General features: G+C 49.0%; 2 protein-coding genes and 1 pseudogene across 4 annotated transcripts; 2 read left to right on the top strand and 1 right to left on the bottom strand.

Annotated features, from left to right (window-relative positions):
- The first annotated feature begins 99 nt into the window (after positions 1-99).
- LOC117190452 lies at positions 100-3,120 on the top strand (annotated as a pseudogene).
- On the bottom strand, positions 3,093-3,884 carry LOC117190451 (spondin-1-like). Its single transcript, XM_033395524.1, has one exon. The coding sequence runs from the start codon at positions 3,882-3,884 to the stop codon at positions 3,093-3,095; it is 792 nt and encodes a 263-aa protein (XP_033251415.1).
- A 5,084-nt stretch (positions 3,885-8,968) lies between these two features.
- LOC117191960 (sphingosine-1-phosphate lyase-like) lies at positions 8,969-17,923 on the top strand. 3 transcript variants are annotated; one of them, XM_033396701.1, is made up of 6 exons: positions 8,969-9,041; positions 14,966-15,126; positions 15,994-16,655; positions 16,718-17,145; positions 17,202-17,348; positions 17,411-17,923. In XM_033396701.1, exons 1-6 carry the CDS (start codon positions 9,007-9,009, stop codon positions 17,769-17,771), a joined length of 1,794 nt encoding a protein of 597 aa, XP_033252592.1. In that variant the 5' UTR covers positions 8,969-9,006; the 3' UTR covers positions 17,772-17,923. The 3 variants fall into 3 exon arrangements, with proteins under 3 accessions (XP_033252592.1, XP_033252594.1, XP_033252593.1); XM_033396703.1 differs by lacking the exon at positions 8,969-9,041 and adding an exon at positions 9,477-9,633 and having other exon boundaries at positions 14,969-15,126; XM_033396702.1 differs by lacking the exon at positions 8,969-9,041 and adding an exon at positions 9,477-9,633.
- The last annotated feature ends 224 nt before the right edge of the window (positions 17,924-18,147 follow it).

Here is an 18,147-nt window from a genome sequence, read left to right as displayed (position 1 = left end):
AGCTCTGCTTCGGTATTTCGAACTTTGCGGTATACGGCCACATTGCGCACTTGCTCCGCTCTCCCTCTCCAGGTCATACATCTTGCGAATATCTTAGAGATGCGCAGCCTTAGCTCTAACGATTACCCAGTCGATAGTATCGAGGGCCGTTTGTTTGATCTCCTGTTGATTAACTTAACCCATTGTAGACCATTGGGTATTAAATGCACTCCAAGAATATTAAGAAACTTGAAGAACTTTAGCGCTGTTCTGGTAAAAAATATCGTTGCCCTTTTTTATGTATAGAGAAAGGACGGAGAAAAAAAACAAATAGAGAAAGTTCAGTATTATTTTCTGCGGCGTAACTCACGCTGTTCACCTGTTTAATTTGAGGGGGTCTAAGGGGGTTAAGTTTGCTGGTGTGTAATGTTTACAATGGACCAGGCCGACTCCAACGTTTAATTGAGGAAATTGAGACCAACGATGTGCCGGACGATGAGTTGGAGCAGTTCGAGGAGACGCAGCCCCTCAGGATTGTGGACATCATAGACATGGCTACAGGGGAGGCCGAAGACAGTGACCAGAACTACGACTACGAGGAGGAAGGAGCGCTAATCAAGCGCTATGTGCAGGGAGTCCAGTGCCTAGAATTCCCAGACTTCTGCACAAAGCTCGAGCCCAGCGACGAAGATGATGAAAATAATGGAGAGGAGGAAGCAGAGGAACAACCCACAGTGTCTGCGCAACGAAAACCGCCGGTGGGACAGCAGCAGGAAGGTGCTCGCTCCGGCGGTGGCGGAAATCTGGGGCGCAAGAGCCAGCTGAGCCCCGCTCTGCAAGGATTGATGGGCGAGGCGAACCTGAGCTTCGCGTACGGTCGGTATGAGACAGCCGAACGGATTTGCATGGAGATCATCCCCCAGAACCCGCTGGCCAGTGAGCCGTTCTACACGTTGGCCGAGATCTATGAAAATCGCGACGAGGTCAAGTTCCTGCACTTCTCCACTCTCGCGGCACACTTGAACCCTCAGGATCGCGACATGTGGATAAGAGTCTCTGATTTGCTGGTGCAGCAGGGCAACATGGCTCGTGCCCGTCTTATTTTTACAAAGGCCATCAAAGTGCTTCCAAAAGGTTACTTGTTAAGGCTCCGAAAAGCCCAGCTGCTGGAGAAAATGGGCGAGACGAATGCGGCCATGTTCACGTACCTCAAGATGCTGCCCCTGATGCCGCCAGAGGAGTGGAGCACGTGCCTTAGCACGGCGAAGAATGTGGCTCGTTTCTTTTACGTCCTCGAGAAGCATGCGATAGCTCTCGAGGCCATGGAGGGGGCGTACAGTGGATGCGAAGCCCGCTTCAGCCTGGAGGATCTCAACATGTATCTCGAACTGTTGATTATCAACAAGCGATACTCCAAGGTGCTCAGTTGCCTCAGAGAGCGAACAAACTTTGAGCTGGAAGACGATCAGGAGGAGAGCCTGGAGATGATTTACTTTTGCGTCATACCCGACGACTACGCGCCCGAGCTGAGGGCCAAGCTATGTGTGAGTCTGATCCATCTGCGGGCCCACCACCTCTTGGGCTACCTCATCCAGAATGTACAGGAGCACATCACGCTGACCGTGGGCCGCGTGGAACTGTACATGGACATCACGGAAGCCCTGATGCAGGAGCACAAGTATGCCGAGGCCATAGCCCTTATGAGTCCCATCACCGATGGCGATACCTTCGACTGTCCCGCCTTCGTCTGGCTGCAGCAGGCGGAGTGTCTTCGCCAGCTAAATCGCACCAATGAGGCCGAGAGGGGGGCCGAGAGAGAGTGGTCCATCTAGCCCCCGTTTGCTACGATGCCAAGTTCACGCTGTCCGCACTTCTGAAACAGCAGGGCCGGCATGAGGAGGCCGTCGAGTCCTTGGAGCAGTCTGGCGAGGTCGAGGGCCAGCCCTTGATTGCTCGCCTGCTCTACGAAAGATGCGTAATGTTGAAGCAAATCGGGCGCATCGAAGAGTTTCTGGACGTGGGATATGTTTTGCTCAGTAGACATTCCATCAAGCTGAAAAATCGCGAGGAAATGATAGCGGCGGCCAACGGCGGAAGTACCTACAACGCCGAGAGCTTAAAGGCCATTATGCAGATGAGAAGTCTGGCAGCTGGGGCAACGGGATCAACAGAGCCGGAGCTGCAGGCAAAAATACTTACTTGTTCGATTCCGAAAGAATTCCATTCAATTGAATGATCTTTAGGATCCCGGCAAGAGTGCCGCATCAGAGGCCTCCGATCTGACCATCAAGGATGAGTATGATCTGTTTCTGGAACTGATGCGCACGGACCACACACATGGCATGAGCAGTGCCGCTGAGAAGCTCTGCTTCGCAATGGTCACCACAAAGAGGTTTACGTATTACCATTACGAGATTGAAAGGATTATGATACTGGCCTGCTATTTCAATGACGACTGCGCCATTGCGTTTTCGTATCTGCGTGAACTCATCGCAAAGCAGCCGAACCAGATAAACTTGTGGAACCTCTCCCTGCTCGTCCAGAAGGGGGAGGACATGCGGTACTGCCGCTACATAAGGCGTCTCCTGCATCGCCAGCCCCTTGTCGACCAACAGATGCGTCTCTTCCTGGGCCACTACCATCTCAACTGCAGTTCATTCAAGTACGCCCTCAACGTGTACGTGCCCATGCTGCGCGAGAATCCGGATCCCCTGGTAGCGCTTTCCATAGCCGTCGGCTTCAATCAGTTGGCCCTGCAGAAGAAGGTGCTCCGGAAGTCGGCAGCCGTAGCTCAAGCGGTGGCCTTTGCCGAGCGCTACAAAGAACTCCGGTCTGCTGGCGATGATTTCTGCAGGTGCGCTGCCCAGCAGGAAATCTTCTACAATATCGGAAGCATCTACTATCAGGCCAATATACTCCACCTCGCAGTCGAGTTCTACGAAAAGGCCTTGGCCGTGCATCATCCACTGATTGCCGAGTATGAGGACACTCTGGGACTTCAGCACGAGACGGCCTTCAACTTGCATCTCATCTACCGCGCCAATGGCAACCCCTGGAAGGCCCGTCAGTATCTCATGCGTTATTGTGTGGTGTGATATATGTATTTAAGATGATCAATAGAAAATAGGTGAAAATATGTAATTGTGTTTATTTGAATCTCTGTGGAGACGTACATTGAGTAATTGGCGACGATGTTTGACCAAACGCTTGGGACAGGACTGGCCGCCATGCACCGGCTCGCTTATGACAAAGCGATGGGCCTCGGAGAAGCCGAGGCCGCAGCTGACACTACAGGCCGACCAATTTTCCCACTCGGACATGATGCAGCCTTTGGGTAGATTGCCATCCTGGTGAGCTGTGCTCGAGGCGGAGCCTGTCATGCTGCAGGTGTGCAGACAGTCGTTCTCCGTAAGGAAGTTGTTCCGGTTTCCACGGCAACCGCCGTAGCTGAACGCATCGCAGCGATGGGTGTGCGGATTGAAGGCGTAGCGCTGGTAGCTGCCGCGGCAAGGACCAGAGTCCGGCTGTTGAACGCAAATGTCCTTGGCCAGCTCCATATTGATGTGGCAGTCCTGCGGGTTAACACACTCCTTCTGTTGATACAGCTCCATTCGCTGCGTGCAGTTCTCCTTCTCGGGTCCGTTCTCCAGCAACAAGAGACGGGTGCGGATGGTCACGCCGCGACCACAGGTGGCTGAGCACGGGCTCCAATCACTCCACTGTGTGGTGGGACAAGTCGGATCGGGCAGCTCCACTTGCAGCTCCACCGAGGTGCAGTATGGCCGCATGCACTTGTTCTTCTCCACGATGGTGATGTGCGGACAGCGCTTGCGACCAAGATGGTTGACAGAGGTGCGAGTCTGCATGGTGATTCCGATTCCGCAGCTGGCAGAGGTACTGGTCATGCCGAAAACCTGGTGCGAGAACCGTCAGCGGAGCACCGGCACCAAGGAATCCAGCGGAACACCGACTGGAGACACGTTTGTGTCCCCACACACCAACCCCCCCCCCCCCCTCGCTTACTTATTTATTTCACTATTTATTTATTTGTTTTCTTGTTACGATTGAAGGTTTTGAGGATTACGTAGCCAGGAACTAGGTGTTTAGTGGATTAGGGTAGTCAGATAATAAACAATCCAATTAATGTATCACCAAGATAGTTAAGTAAATAGGGAATAGACGATGGAAAGGAGTACGTTAGGAAAATTGGTTGATGAGTGACCCGGAGATTTTTAAAGGGTCGGGAAAGACAAGGCGTAGCCCAGAGGCACAGCGCAGGTACCAGCCGTACAACATGCCGTCGACTCGGTCCCAGGACGGTAAAGCCGGCAGTAGGCCGGAAGGGCCGTCGCAAGTGGCGGAAAACGTACATGCGGGGTTGTACCAGGAGGACCCAGAGGTCGGAGCGGTAGGAGGTCAACAGCGAACGCGTAAGGACCTGGTGTTACCGTCCGAGCTAAGCTCAGCCGTGAACGCAGCCTTAGCCCAAGCACAGGAGACCTACCGAGCGTCGCTCGGGCAGCAAATGGAAGCGCTGAGATCGTCAATGCAAGCGGACATGCTAGAGTTCATGCGAGAGATCAACGCTGTGGTGGGTTCGTTAAAAGCGGAGCGAACGGCGAGTGATGCGAATGGAAGGAATCGGGGATCAAACGCAACCAGTCTGGGAGGAGGTCAACAGAAAGCACCCGCGAACCAGCAAGCACATCCAACGCACTTGTTCGTGAACAACCGAACATTGGAGGCCGATCAGAGGACCCAAGCCGATCAGAGACCCGTGGAGGAGTGGCTGTTCAACGGGATGGGCGCAGGAGCAAACCCTAACAGGAATCGACCGAGTTTCGGAGAGGCTAGGCAGGAGCAAGTGCAGATACGAAGATGGGGACTTAGCTTCGACGGCGATCCAAAGGGGATGCCTGTGGCGGAATTCATATTCCGGGTGGAGCATCTACAGACGTCGTATCAGGTACCGTGGGCGGAGGTGTTGAAAGCCTTTCACACATTGGTCAGTGGCCACGCAAGGGATTGGTAGTGGATGCATGTTCGGACGGTAGGAATGCCGGACTGGCCGAATCTGAGATATGGTCTCCAGCAGCAGTTTCAAGTTCGTCGGACAGAGTTCGAGCGAGAGCAAGAGCTCAGGGAACGCCGACAACGCCACGGGGAGTCGGCGGACCAGTACATCCAGGAGATGTTGGTGTTAAGGTCGAGATTGCTGAATCCGTTCTCGGACTATGATCTAATAAAGATCATAAAGATCAATATTAGGGATGCAATTTCGAGGGTGATTTATCCAATGCAGATACCAAATCTACAGAAGCTGCGAGAAGAGTGTGCGGACGCCGAGAAACTGCTGGCGACGCGATGGACAAGGAGCGGTCCAGACCATGGGGGTAGTAGGCGCATGGAAGATCACAAAGTACATGAATTGGATGCGAACACTCACGACCCGGAGGAACAGACCGAGGCATTGGATGCTGTCCATAGGACAAGGGAATCCGGAGGCGACCGCACCCAGCTGAAGTGCTGGAATTGCGCTCAGCCGGGTCACACCTATTTCGAGTGTGAGTCGGCCGTGCGTAACCTGTTCTGCTACAAGTGCGGGCTGGCCGGGGTCATACTCCCTAAATGCCCTAAATGTCGGCCGGGAAACGCGAAAAGGAGCACGACACAATTGGAGGAGTCGAGTTCCACGTCGCCGCGAAGCAGCCAATAGATAGGCCCCCCAACGTTAAATTAGATACCCCTAAGGAAAGAAGTAGCAATAAGAATATTTACACTACCATATATAAGGTTAACCAAGCGGTATTACCCGAAGCTAGATGGTCCGAGCGCAAGCCGATAAAGGAAAGACAGCGGCAGTACGAACAGGCCAGGAATTCTTTTCGGCGAAGCTAAGAGGGGCACAGCTCAACTATAGCGTACAAGAGAAGGAGTGTCTGGCGGCGGTAAGAGCCATAGAGAAGTTCCGTGCATACGTAGAACTGATGCCATTCACGGTGATAACAGGTCACGCGAGTTTGCAGTGGCTCATGCGATTCAAAGCACTGGATGGGAGGCTAGCCAGGTGGTCGTTTGCTCTCCAGGCTTATGACTTCGAAATCGAGCATCGCAAAGGAAAGGAAAATATCGTCGCCGATATGCTGTCACGTCCCTTTGACGTTGACGCTATCGACTTCCTGGAGTTCGACACCACAGCCTTCGAGGATGAAGAATACCGAAGAAAAATCGAGTCGGTCCAGAGCGATGAGGATGAGTTCCCAGACCTGAAGGTGGAGGAAGGACTGCTGTTTAAGCGCACACAATTTGGCCGGCCGGAATTAGAGGAGTTTTCGTGGAAGCTATGGATCCCGGAAGCCCTGACGAGCACACTGATCCAACAGGCTCACGACAGCGATGTGGCAATGCATGGAGGAATCGCGAGGACACTGGGACGGCTGCGACAGTTCTATTATTGGCCCCGGATGACCGTGCAGGTGAAGGCATATGTGGCTGATTGTGACATCTGCAAAGAAACAAAACATTCAACACAGGTTCACCGTCCACTCATGGGGGCTGAAACCAGAACCGAGAGGACGATTCAAAAACTGTACCTGGATTTCCTGGGTCCATATCCGAGGACTCGAAGTGGCAATGTAGTCATACTAATAGTCCTCGATCACATGTCCAGATATGTCTGGTTGATGGCTTTGCCTAAGGCGACGTCTTCGGCCGTGATCCGATTCTTGCACGCCGAGGTCTCGCGCAGTTTGGCGTGCCTGAAATAGTGCATACCGATAATGGAAAGCAGTTTGTGTCAGCTGAATTCTCTCAATTCCTGGATAGGAGAAGCATAACGCACCTGAAGTCGGAGAACTATGCACCGCAGGCGAACGCGGCCGAACGAGTGAACCAGACTGTACTGGCAGCAATAAGGACATACGCTAGTGAGGATCACACGCGCTGGGACGAGAAGCTGACGGAGATCCAGTGTGTGGCTAGGAGCGTTATACACACGGGTATCGGGACGTCGCCATACTTTGTGTTGTTTGGGCAGCACATGTTTACTAGCGACCGAGATTATAAATTGGCACGCAGACTGGGCGCCGTAAATGATGCACAAATGTCCCCCTTGGCGAGGAGTGACAAGATGGAAATAGTCCGAGATGAGGTCCGAGGAAACTCTCATGAAGCCTACAACAGAGCGAAGAACAGGTATAATCGAAAAGCTCGAGAAATTAGGTACTCACCGGGTCAGGAGATATATAAGCGGAATTTCGTGTTGAGCAAATTTAAAGACAACATCAACGCGAAGTTCAGCCCAAAATACGTCAAGTGCCGAGTTATCCGGAGTATGGGCAACAGTCTGTACGAGCTGGAGACGTTGCAAGGCTCACGTATTGGGGTGTTTCACGCAAAGGATCTGAAGCAGTAGCCCAGGCATCTCAGTCGATGGAGCCAGAGACTCTCAATCTCAGGGTGTGGGCGATGGCCTACGTTTGGGGTCCCTTAATTGAAAAAGCCCGCCTGCTTGGCACTCCCGTTTCGGCACTCCCGTTTCGGTGGAGTAATCCTGGAAACGGTAGTGTGGTGTTATGGGCGGTTTTGGAGAGAGCCGATAGGTATCAGGGCTGGAGAAGAAAGAGACAGCGGCATCTATAGTGGAACCTGGGAAGCAGTGGCAGAGTTGCGTGGGAGAAAAGGAAACGGGGCAAGGAAGAAAAAAGGGAGGTTTTCCGGTGGAGAATAGTGGAGGCCGCAAAATTGGTGATCGTGGAGACGGCGATCCCACCAAGACATCAGCGGCAGGCATCAACATCAGCGGAAGCGGCGGACATCGGCAGCAGCAGGAATCCAGCGGAACACCGACTGGAGACACGTTTGTGTCCAAGGGGGAAAGAATCCGGACTTCAAAGCAGAGATACACCCACACGAATCAATATCACACACCTTCAGCCACCCACATCACACACAACCCACGCATGTATACCCTCATTCATAACACATCACATAACATCACCACATTTCACACATCTACACCCGTCCGACCCACAATTAAACAAAATATCACGATCATACAAAAAACACCACGATTAAACGTAAACATCAGCAAGCATCAGGAAGCAACAACCTCAACCAACAACAACAAGCAAAACTCGGCCGAAATAGGGCTTATTTTTTTGTTAGTATTTGTTTCCTTTTTATAAACCTAGATTATTAATTAATAATGTTCAAGAAGATAAATAAGAAAATATAATGGATATAAAATGAAAATTTGAAAAGAGTCATGAGTGAATAGAAAACGGTAGTTGGGTGGGACGAGAGCGAGAAGAAGAGCGGGACCCTGAATATGAAAAGGGAGCGAATTCAAAAGGTGGCGCTCATAGAAGGGTGGGACCCTGCTAGGGATAACGAAACCAACTATCCCCGCTGACGAAAGTGCCAAAGAGGACAAGTCTGTCCTATAAATTAGATTTGTTTTTTTTTGTATGTTTTTTTTTGTTTTTGTTTTGTTCAATCCGTCCCCTGGCTTATCGGGTCGGAAACACCCCTGACTTCACCGTGAGCTAGCTGGGAACGATAGGCCAGGGTGGCAAAGAGGCGGATCATAGCAAGATATCGTGGTATTTTTTTATGAGCAAATTAAGGATGGGGTGGACCCACAAGAGTAATTATTTGTACTATTATTGGTAATATTTTCAGCGGCTTAACTCAAATTGTTATCCAATTGAAATAAATGAAGCTCACGGGCGCTATGTTCATTTTTTTCATTGGTATGTTTGCAGTATTTCTGTGGGTCAGACGGTCACACTGCAGCTCTCCTGCAACGAAAAAATTAGCCGTAATTTTGAATGGTCTATAAAAAAGGGTATGGACAACAGGCAAAAACAGCCAATGCAAATTGCACGGTTCGTAGGAAATGCACCTCTCGTGTGAGGACAATCGGCTTTGTTTCTTCAAGGTATATTGTGCCAATGGGGTGGATTTTACCTTAATCCGTTGGATTTTCTAGGCCGTTCTAGCTGTTGTCCTCTTTTTTCTTCCATTATGTGGAAAGTGAGTAGTAAATGTGTAGTAACCGTGTAAGTTTTCTCTCCAACGATTTTTTCTGGTAAACAGCGGTGAACGCGCGGGCAAAAGGAAAATCCATTTGTTTACACAGTTGATTTCCTTTTTTTTCATTTGTAAACATTTGTTGCGAAAACAACGATAAAGTTAATTGCATTATAACAAGCCTGATTACAGATTATAGAGGTGAACCGACAACGCACCAGCCGCCTCATCAAACACTTAGCCGAGCCTTTGCTCGGCTCGCCACTTAGCATAGTGGCGTATCGTATCAACTAAATTCGAGAGATACTACATGCCCAGACCTTTATCAGCGTTTAGTCGACCACTTTGTAGCCCACATTCACGCTTCGAATCAGTTATTTGCCAGAGGCGTGCGCGTGCGGCAGTGTTTGGCTCTTACTCTCCGGAACGCAAAATCCATAACCGATTCTCATTTCTTTTTTTTTTTTTAGGATTTAAGTTACCAAGCTCCCCGTGAGTAGCGTGGGATTATTTGGCCGCCCGCCTTTTGAAGGTGGAAATTGCCAAGTCAAAGAATAGAAGATGTTGGAGTACTGTTTATAGCTTTACATCAATTTCGTCGATGAAGTCAATTAGTGTTTGGTACGCGCTTACGTTTTCTCTTTCAAAGAATTTGTAAATATCATTATATTTTCTTAGAGATGGGAAGTTTTGCCTTGCTGTGTTGTACTTTGTACAATTGAAAATTAAATGCGAGGCGTTATCGATACTATCGCATGTATCACATATGTTACATGCATTTTGGCGAGAGTGTGCCTATCGAATGCGTTACCACTAAGCAGTCTGTTGATTCTTTTAGCGTCAATGGCTTTAAGCTTAGTTTTATTTAGGAACCACGGTTTGGATGATGTTGAGGGGAAAAGCGAGCAGTAACCTCGGTGCTTGATACTAGCAAACTCGGCGTATTCTCTCTCCCATTCTGCTTTTAAGATTCTGTGTATTTCGCACATAGCGTCTTTAAGGTTCCATTTAACCACTGTGTATTTTCCTCGTCTGTGGGCTTCTTTGGCTGCTGCGTCAACTGAAGTGTTCTGAGGGATGTTAGCGTGTCCGGGAATGTAGTGAACCTCTACAGTTCTTAGATGTGGATTTTGTTGGATCTTTTCTCTGATTTTGTAGGCGATAGAGTTATCCTGAATGTTCTTCGCCAGAATGAGGGCCCCGTTTCTGCTGTCTGTCAGGAGCGCGACACGAGGAAAATTGTACAAAATAGCATGGTCTAATGCCTTCTCGATAGCAAGGAGCTCGGCGGACAACGAGGAAAGGGTTTTGTGCGTGTAATAGCTATCTAAAAAACCTGTCCTATCGTGCAGGAAAGCGGCGCTGGAATGCCCATCTGCGACTGACCCATCCGTGTAATAGATTTCAAAACCACCCTTTGTCAGCTGATCCTTCTTTTCCCCGTGGAGCAGCATGATACCTGCCTGGTCTATAGCGTGCTTGTTGGGTGCAGAACCCTTGAAAAATTCTAAGTCGGAGCTAATTTTAGTGCAAAATGAAGCTGTGTTCTCGAAAACCTCAACTCTATCTATTATGCTGCCAAACTCCCGATATGCCTTAGCGTAGCCCGTGTTTAAATCCCTATTTGCTGACACTGTTTCACTTGCTGGGAGATTAAATGCAAACACCTTAACCAACTCTTTCGCCGCCAGGAATCTCATCCTGTAGTCCGGGGGAAGTTCTCCTGCCATGTGATATATGATAGGAACGGGAGTGCAGATTATCAGACCCAGCGACTTTCTGAGGTGATGGTTGCAGTGGGATTTGATTTTGGCCAAGGCAGATTTGGACAGGTTGCAGAATGATGAGCACGCGTACTCTAGCCTACTTCTGACAAATGCCTTGTTAAATATAAGCCCTCTTTTGGGGCTGATACCATAGTGACACCCACTGAGTAATCTGAGAAATGCACAGTTTCTGTTCGATTCCGAGATGGCCAGATCAATGTGACCAGAGGCTGAGTTGTTTGCTGAGATAGTCCTGCCTAGGTATTTGATCTGCTCTACTTGTCTGATCTCAACTCCTTGATGCGAGATATTTAGCGCAGCTCTACGATTGTTGAAGTAAATCACTGTAGACTTCACCGGATTGAATGACAGGTTTAGCCTATTGCATTTTTCTTCGAACTTATCTATACTGTCTTCCAGCACACCTTTCGCAATGGAAACGTCTTTATGAAAACAAACTATGAAAAAGTCATCAGCATACTGAAACAGTAAGCAGTTATGACTGTTAATATCATGTAGTTCGGCTGTGTAAAGGTTAAAAAGGATTGGGCTGAGACAGCTACCCTGGCTAACACCTCTGTTCACCTCTACCTCGCTTTTGCCCTTTATGAGAATTCGTCTGTTAAGGAAGCTGGAGATCCAAGCCGTGAGGCTTGTATTGAACCGCATATCCCTCATCCTGTGCTCGAGTGTGTCCACTCTTACGCAGTCGAACGCTCTTTGTAAATATAGGCAAGCTGCGACAACCTGACAACCCCTCGCCTTCAGCGCCAGAACTTTGTTGATAGGGTCGTTGATGCAAAGAGCCGTGGACCTGTTTCTCCTGAAGGCATAGGACCTGACCGGCAGCAGGTCACAGTTTGCTATGTGCTCGTCCAACTTCAACTTTATCAACCCCTCTATGGATTTAAACAGCGTGTTAATCAAACAAATCGGCCTATGGTTTTGGAAGGAAGTAGGGTCTGCATTCTTCTTGGGGATGGGTACCACTTTTATCCTGCGCCAGACTTCAGGGATGACGCCACTCAGCCATACTTTATTTATAATTTCAAAAATGTCTTGTTTTTTCCCACTTGGTAGCTTTTGAAGCATCCTGAACGAGATGTCATCAGGGCCTCTAGCCGAATTGGGGTTCCTGGTTTTTAGGAAGGCCAGGAATTCTTCCAGTTCCAGGGGTTCCGGGTCGTCTGGTCCTAATAAAGGGGCAGGAATTTTCTTAGGGGGCCTACTGTTTGACGTGGGTTACTTTAACCATATTGAGAAAGTTTTTGTCATCTTCGTTCGTCCATTTGTTCCCTACATTTTTGATTTGACCGTATTTTTTGATGTTCTTCACCCTGCTCCACATAGAGGGCGATGAGGAGACCTCTTCTATAAACTTGGAAAAGTTGCGCTTTCTAAGATTTTTTACGTGATTTTGTAGATTTTTGTCAGCTTCTAAGGTTGCTCTGGCATCAGCCAATTTTTTGGTGAGGTAGAATTTTTGCCTGCAAGCGTTTCTCACGCGAAAAAGTTTTTCCGTTTCCTCGTTCCACCATTTCTTAGCAACGTACTTGTTCTTGCTTGGGAATGTGACCGTGTTTTTTAAGGTCAGGGATTTCACTTTTTCATTGAGCTCCTCCAGATTTGAGAAATCACTTGCACCCAGAATCCGGGCTATTCTGTTGTGAAGGATCTTCTTGCCTTGGAGGGGGCATTTAGGCCTTGCACTGATAATACAATTGGGAAGTGGTTGCTGTTCGTAATTTTTGTTTTGAGGACTTGCCAGTTAATAGTTCCATTTCTGTAGTTCGAAAAAGAAAGGTCAAGAACGGAGAATTGAGATGGGCTCCTGGAGAAGGTTGGCGAACCGTCGTTTAGGCAGATAAATCCGGCCTCCCGGGTGGAATTCTCAATGCTGCGACCCTTGCGATCACAGATCGGACTTCCCCAGATAGAAGACCTAGCGTTGAAGTCCCCGCCCACTATTGAGGGTATGTCAAGCGAAGCCGCGAATTCGAAAAACTTTCTTGTGCCCGATTTAAATTGTGAAACTGTTGTTGATGGCGGTGCATATATGCTAAAAATATTGAAATTGCTCTTGAGGTTGAATGTTTTTATTCCTAAAATTTCCAAGTCGTTCTCTATTTTTAAAATGCTGAATTGAATGTTTTTCCTGACGTAGATGCCAACCCCGCCGTAGCCGTCCTCTCTGGGCCTGCAGAAAAAGTTATAGTCTAAAATGCTGCAGTCCGCGTTGTTCAACACCCAAATCTCTGAGAGGATGGCAATATCTATTGCGTTCTTGTCTAGGAACATTGAGAGGAGCTGTTTGTTGTTGTGTGTCAGACTTTGAATATTTAGCTGAAGAATCTTCATTGTTGGATGTTTTGAGAACCAACTGCCATCCCTTGGGCAATCTGACGCCTATCTAGTTCTGCGTTGGAAGCATTGACAAATTCTCTAATTTCCTTAATAAATTTATTCGCTAAAGAATCCCCTTTAATGATGTTGTTTGGATCAATCAGGAACGCTGTGAGTTTGGCTCATAGTGCGTTAAGCTTATCCTGGGCCAGAGAAGATGCCACGGATGAAGATCTCACAAATTTCTCGCTCATTTGGACGTAGTCTGAGTTTATTGAGTTCTTCCACTCTGCCATGTTGGCTGCTGCCTTGGCCGCCTCTGCGTTCCGGGCGGCAACCCTATTGGATTTGGTCACTTCCGCGAAAGAGGTGACAGAATGAATTTCCCTGGCGGACTCTAAGCTGTTATTTAAGAATTCAGGGGAGCGGTTAGATTGCCAACTGGGTCTAGGAAATTCCCCTTGATCCCTTAGGTTGGGGGAAGTTCTATCAAAAAGGATCGGATATCTAGCCTTGACCTCAGCTCTAGTTAGGTTTTCCAGTGTCATGCACTTTTGAATGGCGTACGCTTTTTTCCTGGCCTCACACTGCGGGTGGGTGGCAGCATGTTCCCCCTTGCAGTTAGCACAGACCAGCCCTGAGCAGATAATATCTTTGCTGTGATCTTGTCCGCATTTGAAACATTTCGCTCCACTCTTGCAATGTTGCGCCAGATGGCCAAACCTAAAACACCTAAAACATTGAATAAGCTGAACAAAAGGTTTCACTTCTACTTTAGAATATAGAAAATTGATTTTGGTTGGTAACTGCTCTCCTCTGAACCAGAGTTTCACCCTGCCAGTAGGTACACGTTCCCCCGATGCTCTATCCCTTCGCGTAATCCGAACTATCTCCTCAATTGGGATATCCGAGGTTACAAGCTCCGCTAGCTGTTCCTCCGAGTAGTGCCCGGGGATCCCAAAAATTAACCCTGCTTTTTGGACGAAGTGCCTAAAGATTCGGGTTGAGTACCCTTGAGCAGCGAAAACACTGTTTTCCACTAGCCCGTTTGCACACTCCGACGACCCGCACACAATCTTGCACCTGCCATAGCCCATTCTAGCAACCTCCTCGATATCGCTAATGCCCTGTTTCAGCAGTAGATCGGATAGATCAAACTGGTTTATAGCAATTCTGGCATTATTCGCACTCATTTTGTCGATACAAACAATGTATGGGCCTTTATGCCCCTCATAATACTTGTTAACGATGATTTTGCGGTTACTTCCGTTTTTCGTACTCACGGAAGCCACACAAACCGCGTCAGTCTTCTCTCTCTCTTTCGTCGTAGAAATGTTTGATGTCATGCTTGTTGTCGTGTTCGTGGACATGTTTGTCGACACGTTCGTCGACAAGTTTGGTTTCTTGCACAGCAGTTTAGAAGCCAAAAGCTGCGGAGCCGTTTTTGCCGCCATCTTTACTCCTACCCGCATGGCGGATTTAGCTTCTCCTTCCCTTGTTTTCAGCGTTTCCATGCGAATTTTAACTCCCGTCGCCTTCTCCGTGGCCATCCTTGTCTTTCCTATGCTTGCCATGCTTCTCAGGGTCCAGACGGAGTTCCAAGAGCCGTTTTAAGAGTTATTCCGGAACGCCATGCAGTAAATTCCAGGTTTTTCGACTTAATTGATGAAGCTTTGGGAATTTCTTCGCGCCGTCTTCGTAGGCGTGTGAGTCACCCCCAGAAGCTTCGGAAAATGTCTTTTTGATTAAAACTATCAGCGAACGTCTTGAAATATGTTAATTTTTTCCTTCCGCAAACGCGCCATACCAGTGTTGAACAACGTTTTTGCCGATTCTCATTTCAGCAGCGGAAAGATGCGCCCGTTTTCCGGCAACGATTGCTTAAAGCCCGTCACCGTCATCAATCGCGCCTTCGGTGCCCGGGAGCCCTGGCAGGTGGCCACCATCACCGCCACCACAGTGCTCGGCGGTGTCTGGCTCTGGACGTTTGTCTGTCAGAATGAAAGTGAGTTTCCACTGAGATAGAGGTCTACTCAAAATACATCACTATCTACAAGTAGGCACTCGTAGGCAAAAGTCAGGCCACCTAGTGTCTGTCGATTCCTTTCACGCCGTTGTCGGCGGCGTCATAAATTATAAAACGTCATAAACAATCTTATCTGCCACGGCTTGCACTTTCCTACGCAGCCCACCAAGTAAATACCCAGCCTAGCCGGCCCATTTTTGTAGTTTGACTCAAGAAATCGAAATCGGTACTTATGTATACCCATGTACTATGTACTTTGTGCCTTATATAATAGAGTTCGAGTGCCATGCACCCGTTGTGTGCCCTTCCTGAACTTTTGCGTTTAATCTGGGAACAGATTACAATAGATTAGAAACCAAATTTATATATACACAACAATTTATATATAGCCAAACGGCATAGCTTCTGGCTTCGATAAGAATATCCGCTAATCCGCTAGTTGGAATTTAGTTTTCAATGGGCTCTCCCTTGTAGCTCCTTTATCAGTCAGGTGGTACCTGTTTGGAAGCACAAGAGATTTCTTATGACTAATCCCCTAAATGGAAAACGTTCTACGAATTCCAAAATTGGAATTACAATCGGTTTTCTAAAGCAACCAGTTGGAACCCGAATTCTTGGAAAAAGTTCCTTTCCGTTCGGCAACTTCGCACAAGACCTGCCTGGCTTCCACGATATGCTATCGTGTTCCAGCGACTACCGATCGACACATTCTCATTATAAAATGATTCATAATTTTATTTCATGGTTCGATACGCCTTTAGATAAGCATGCCTTAGGTTATTCGATAGGGGAATATTGAAATTAGTTGATCAGGCGATCATTCCTCCATCGCTTTGTTTGTTGCAGGTCTCTACACGCGTGGCAGGCGGCAGTTCTTCAGGATCGCCAAGAAAATACCCGCAGTTCGGCGACAGGTGCAGGCGGAGCTTACCAAGGCCAACAATGACTTCGAATCGGCGATCAAGGAGAGCAACGCACACCTCACATACACGGTGACGCTGCCCGAGAAGGGTCTGAGCAAGGAGGTGATCCTGAAGCTGGTGGACGACCATCTAAAGACAGGTCACTACGAATGGCGCGACGGTCGCGTCTCCGGTGCCGTGTACGGCTACAACCCGGAGCTGGTGCAGCTCGTGACGGAGGTGTATGGCAAGGCGTCGTACACGAATCCCCTCCATGCGGACCTCTTCCCGGGCGTCTGCAAAATGGAGGCCGAGGTGGTGCGTATGGCCTGCAATCTGTTCCATGGAAGCAACGACAGCTGCGGCACCATGACAACCGGCGGCACCGATTCCATTGTGATGGCCATGAAGGCATACCGGGACTACGCTCGCGAGTACAAGGGAATCACCAGGCCGAACATAGTCGTGCCACGCACCGCGCATGCGGCCTTCGACAAGGTTGGCCAATACTTCAACATCCATGTGAGATCTGTGGACGTCGATCCGGAGACCTTCGAGGTCGACATGAAGAAGTTCAAGCGTGCCATCAATAGGAACACCATTCTGGTGAGGATTGACCCATGTTTCCCCAATTTATCCCCACTAATTTTAGCCTTATGCCGCTCCAGCTGGTTGGCTCTGCTCCCAATTTCCCCTACGGCACTATCGACGACATCGAAGCCATCGCCGCTCTGGGCGTAAAGTACGACAGTAAAGACGCCTGCCTGGGGAGCTTTGTGGTGGCACTGGTCCGCAATGCCGGCTACAAGCTGCGTCCCTTTGACTTTGACGTTAAGGGCGTAACCAGCATCTCTGCCGACACGCACAAATACGGATTTGCTCCAAAGGGATCGTCGGTGATCCTGTACTCTGAGAAGAAGTTCAAGGATCACCAGTTCACAGTGACCACCGACTGGCCAGGCGGCGTCTACGGCTCACCCACTGTAAATGGTTCCCGTGCCGGAGGCATCATCGCCGCCTGCTGGGCCTTCGGCTACGATGGCTATTTGGAGGCTACCAAGCGCATTGTGGACACGGCTCGCTACATTGAGAGGGAGTAAGACTGGGTACGAATGCACTTGGACTACGGCTGACCTTATCGAAACTCCACAGTGTTCGCGACATCGATGGCCTGTTTGTGTTTGGCAAGCCAGCCACTTCCGTCATTGCCTTTGGATCGAATGTGTTTGATATCTTCCGACTGTCGGACTCGCTCTGCAAGCTCGGCTGGAACCTGAATGCCCTGCAGTTCCCCTCTGGGTATGATAGATCTATTAAAACCATAGTTAACCATGCTTAAAATTTGGTATTCTGTCTACCAGTATCCACATCTGCGTCACGGACATGCACACCCAGGCCGGAGTGGCAGACAAATTCATTGCCGACGTTCGCAGCTGCACGGCGGAGATCATGAAGGATCCTGGCCAGCCCGTGGTCGGAAAGATGGCCCTGTACGGCATGGCCCAGAGCATACCCGACCGCTCGGTAATTGGCGAGGTGACCCGCCTCTTCCTGCACTCCATGTACTACACGCCCAGCCAGAAGTACGCATCTGCCTCAGCTACTCTTCCTACAGCTCCCACCCATGCAAGCATTTCATCTGCAGTGCTACTGTTTTTAGAACCACCTAGAACTCCGTGTTATCCAAGCAATATTTATATATACCTGCAATTAGAGCTGTAATCGAGGGTACAAAAAGCGTCGTCAACAAAGTTGATTCTGTCTACGATATAATCCTACCAACCGGAGGCAGTCTTTCCTCAAAGAGCTATTTTATTAAAGTGATTGTTCTGTGTAAAGTGTTAGAAAAATATAAGTATAGTACATTTTGTATACTCATCAGATTCTTGATCAATTTGTTGCCTTTTTCTTCGATTGTCGTGTACATTTGTTCCCCAAACAATTAACCATACTCGTAATTGCTTCAGCGTGGGCCCCTGCATTCCGGTCTGATCGGATCTGACCCGATCTGGTGCGATCTGTCAGACGCTTTGCCACGCGTCGGAGTTTTAATTTAGCTGTTGCCCACCTGACACGCCCATTTCCTTTGTGTAATTTA

The sequence above is a fragment of the Drosophila miranda genome, assembly GCF_003369915.1.
Source record: "Drosophila miranda strain MSH22 chromosome Y unlocalized genomic scaffold, D.miranda_PacBio2.1 Contig_Y1_pilon, whole genome shotgun sequence".
NCBI lineage: Eukaryota > Metazoa > Arthropoda > Insecta > Diptera > Drosophilidae > Drosophila > Drosophila miranda.
Note: the sequence above shows the minus strand (reverse complement) of the source record. Positions and strands in the feature narration are given on the sequence as shown.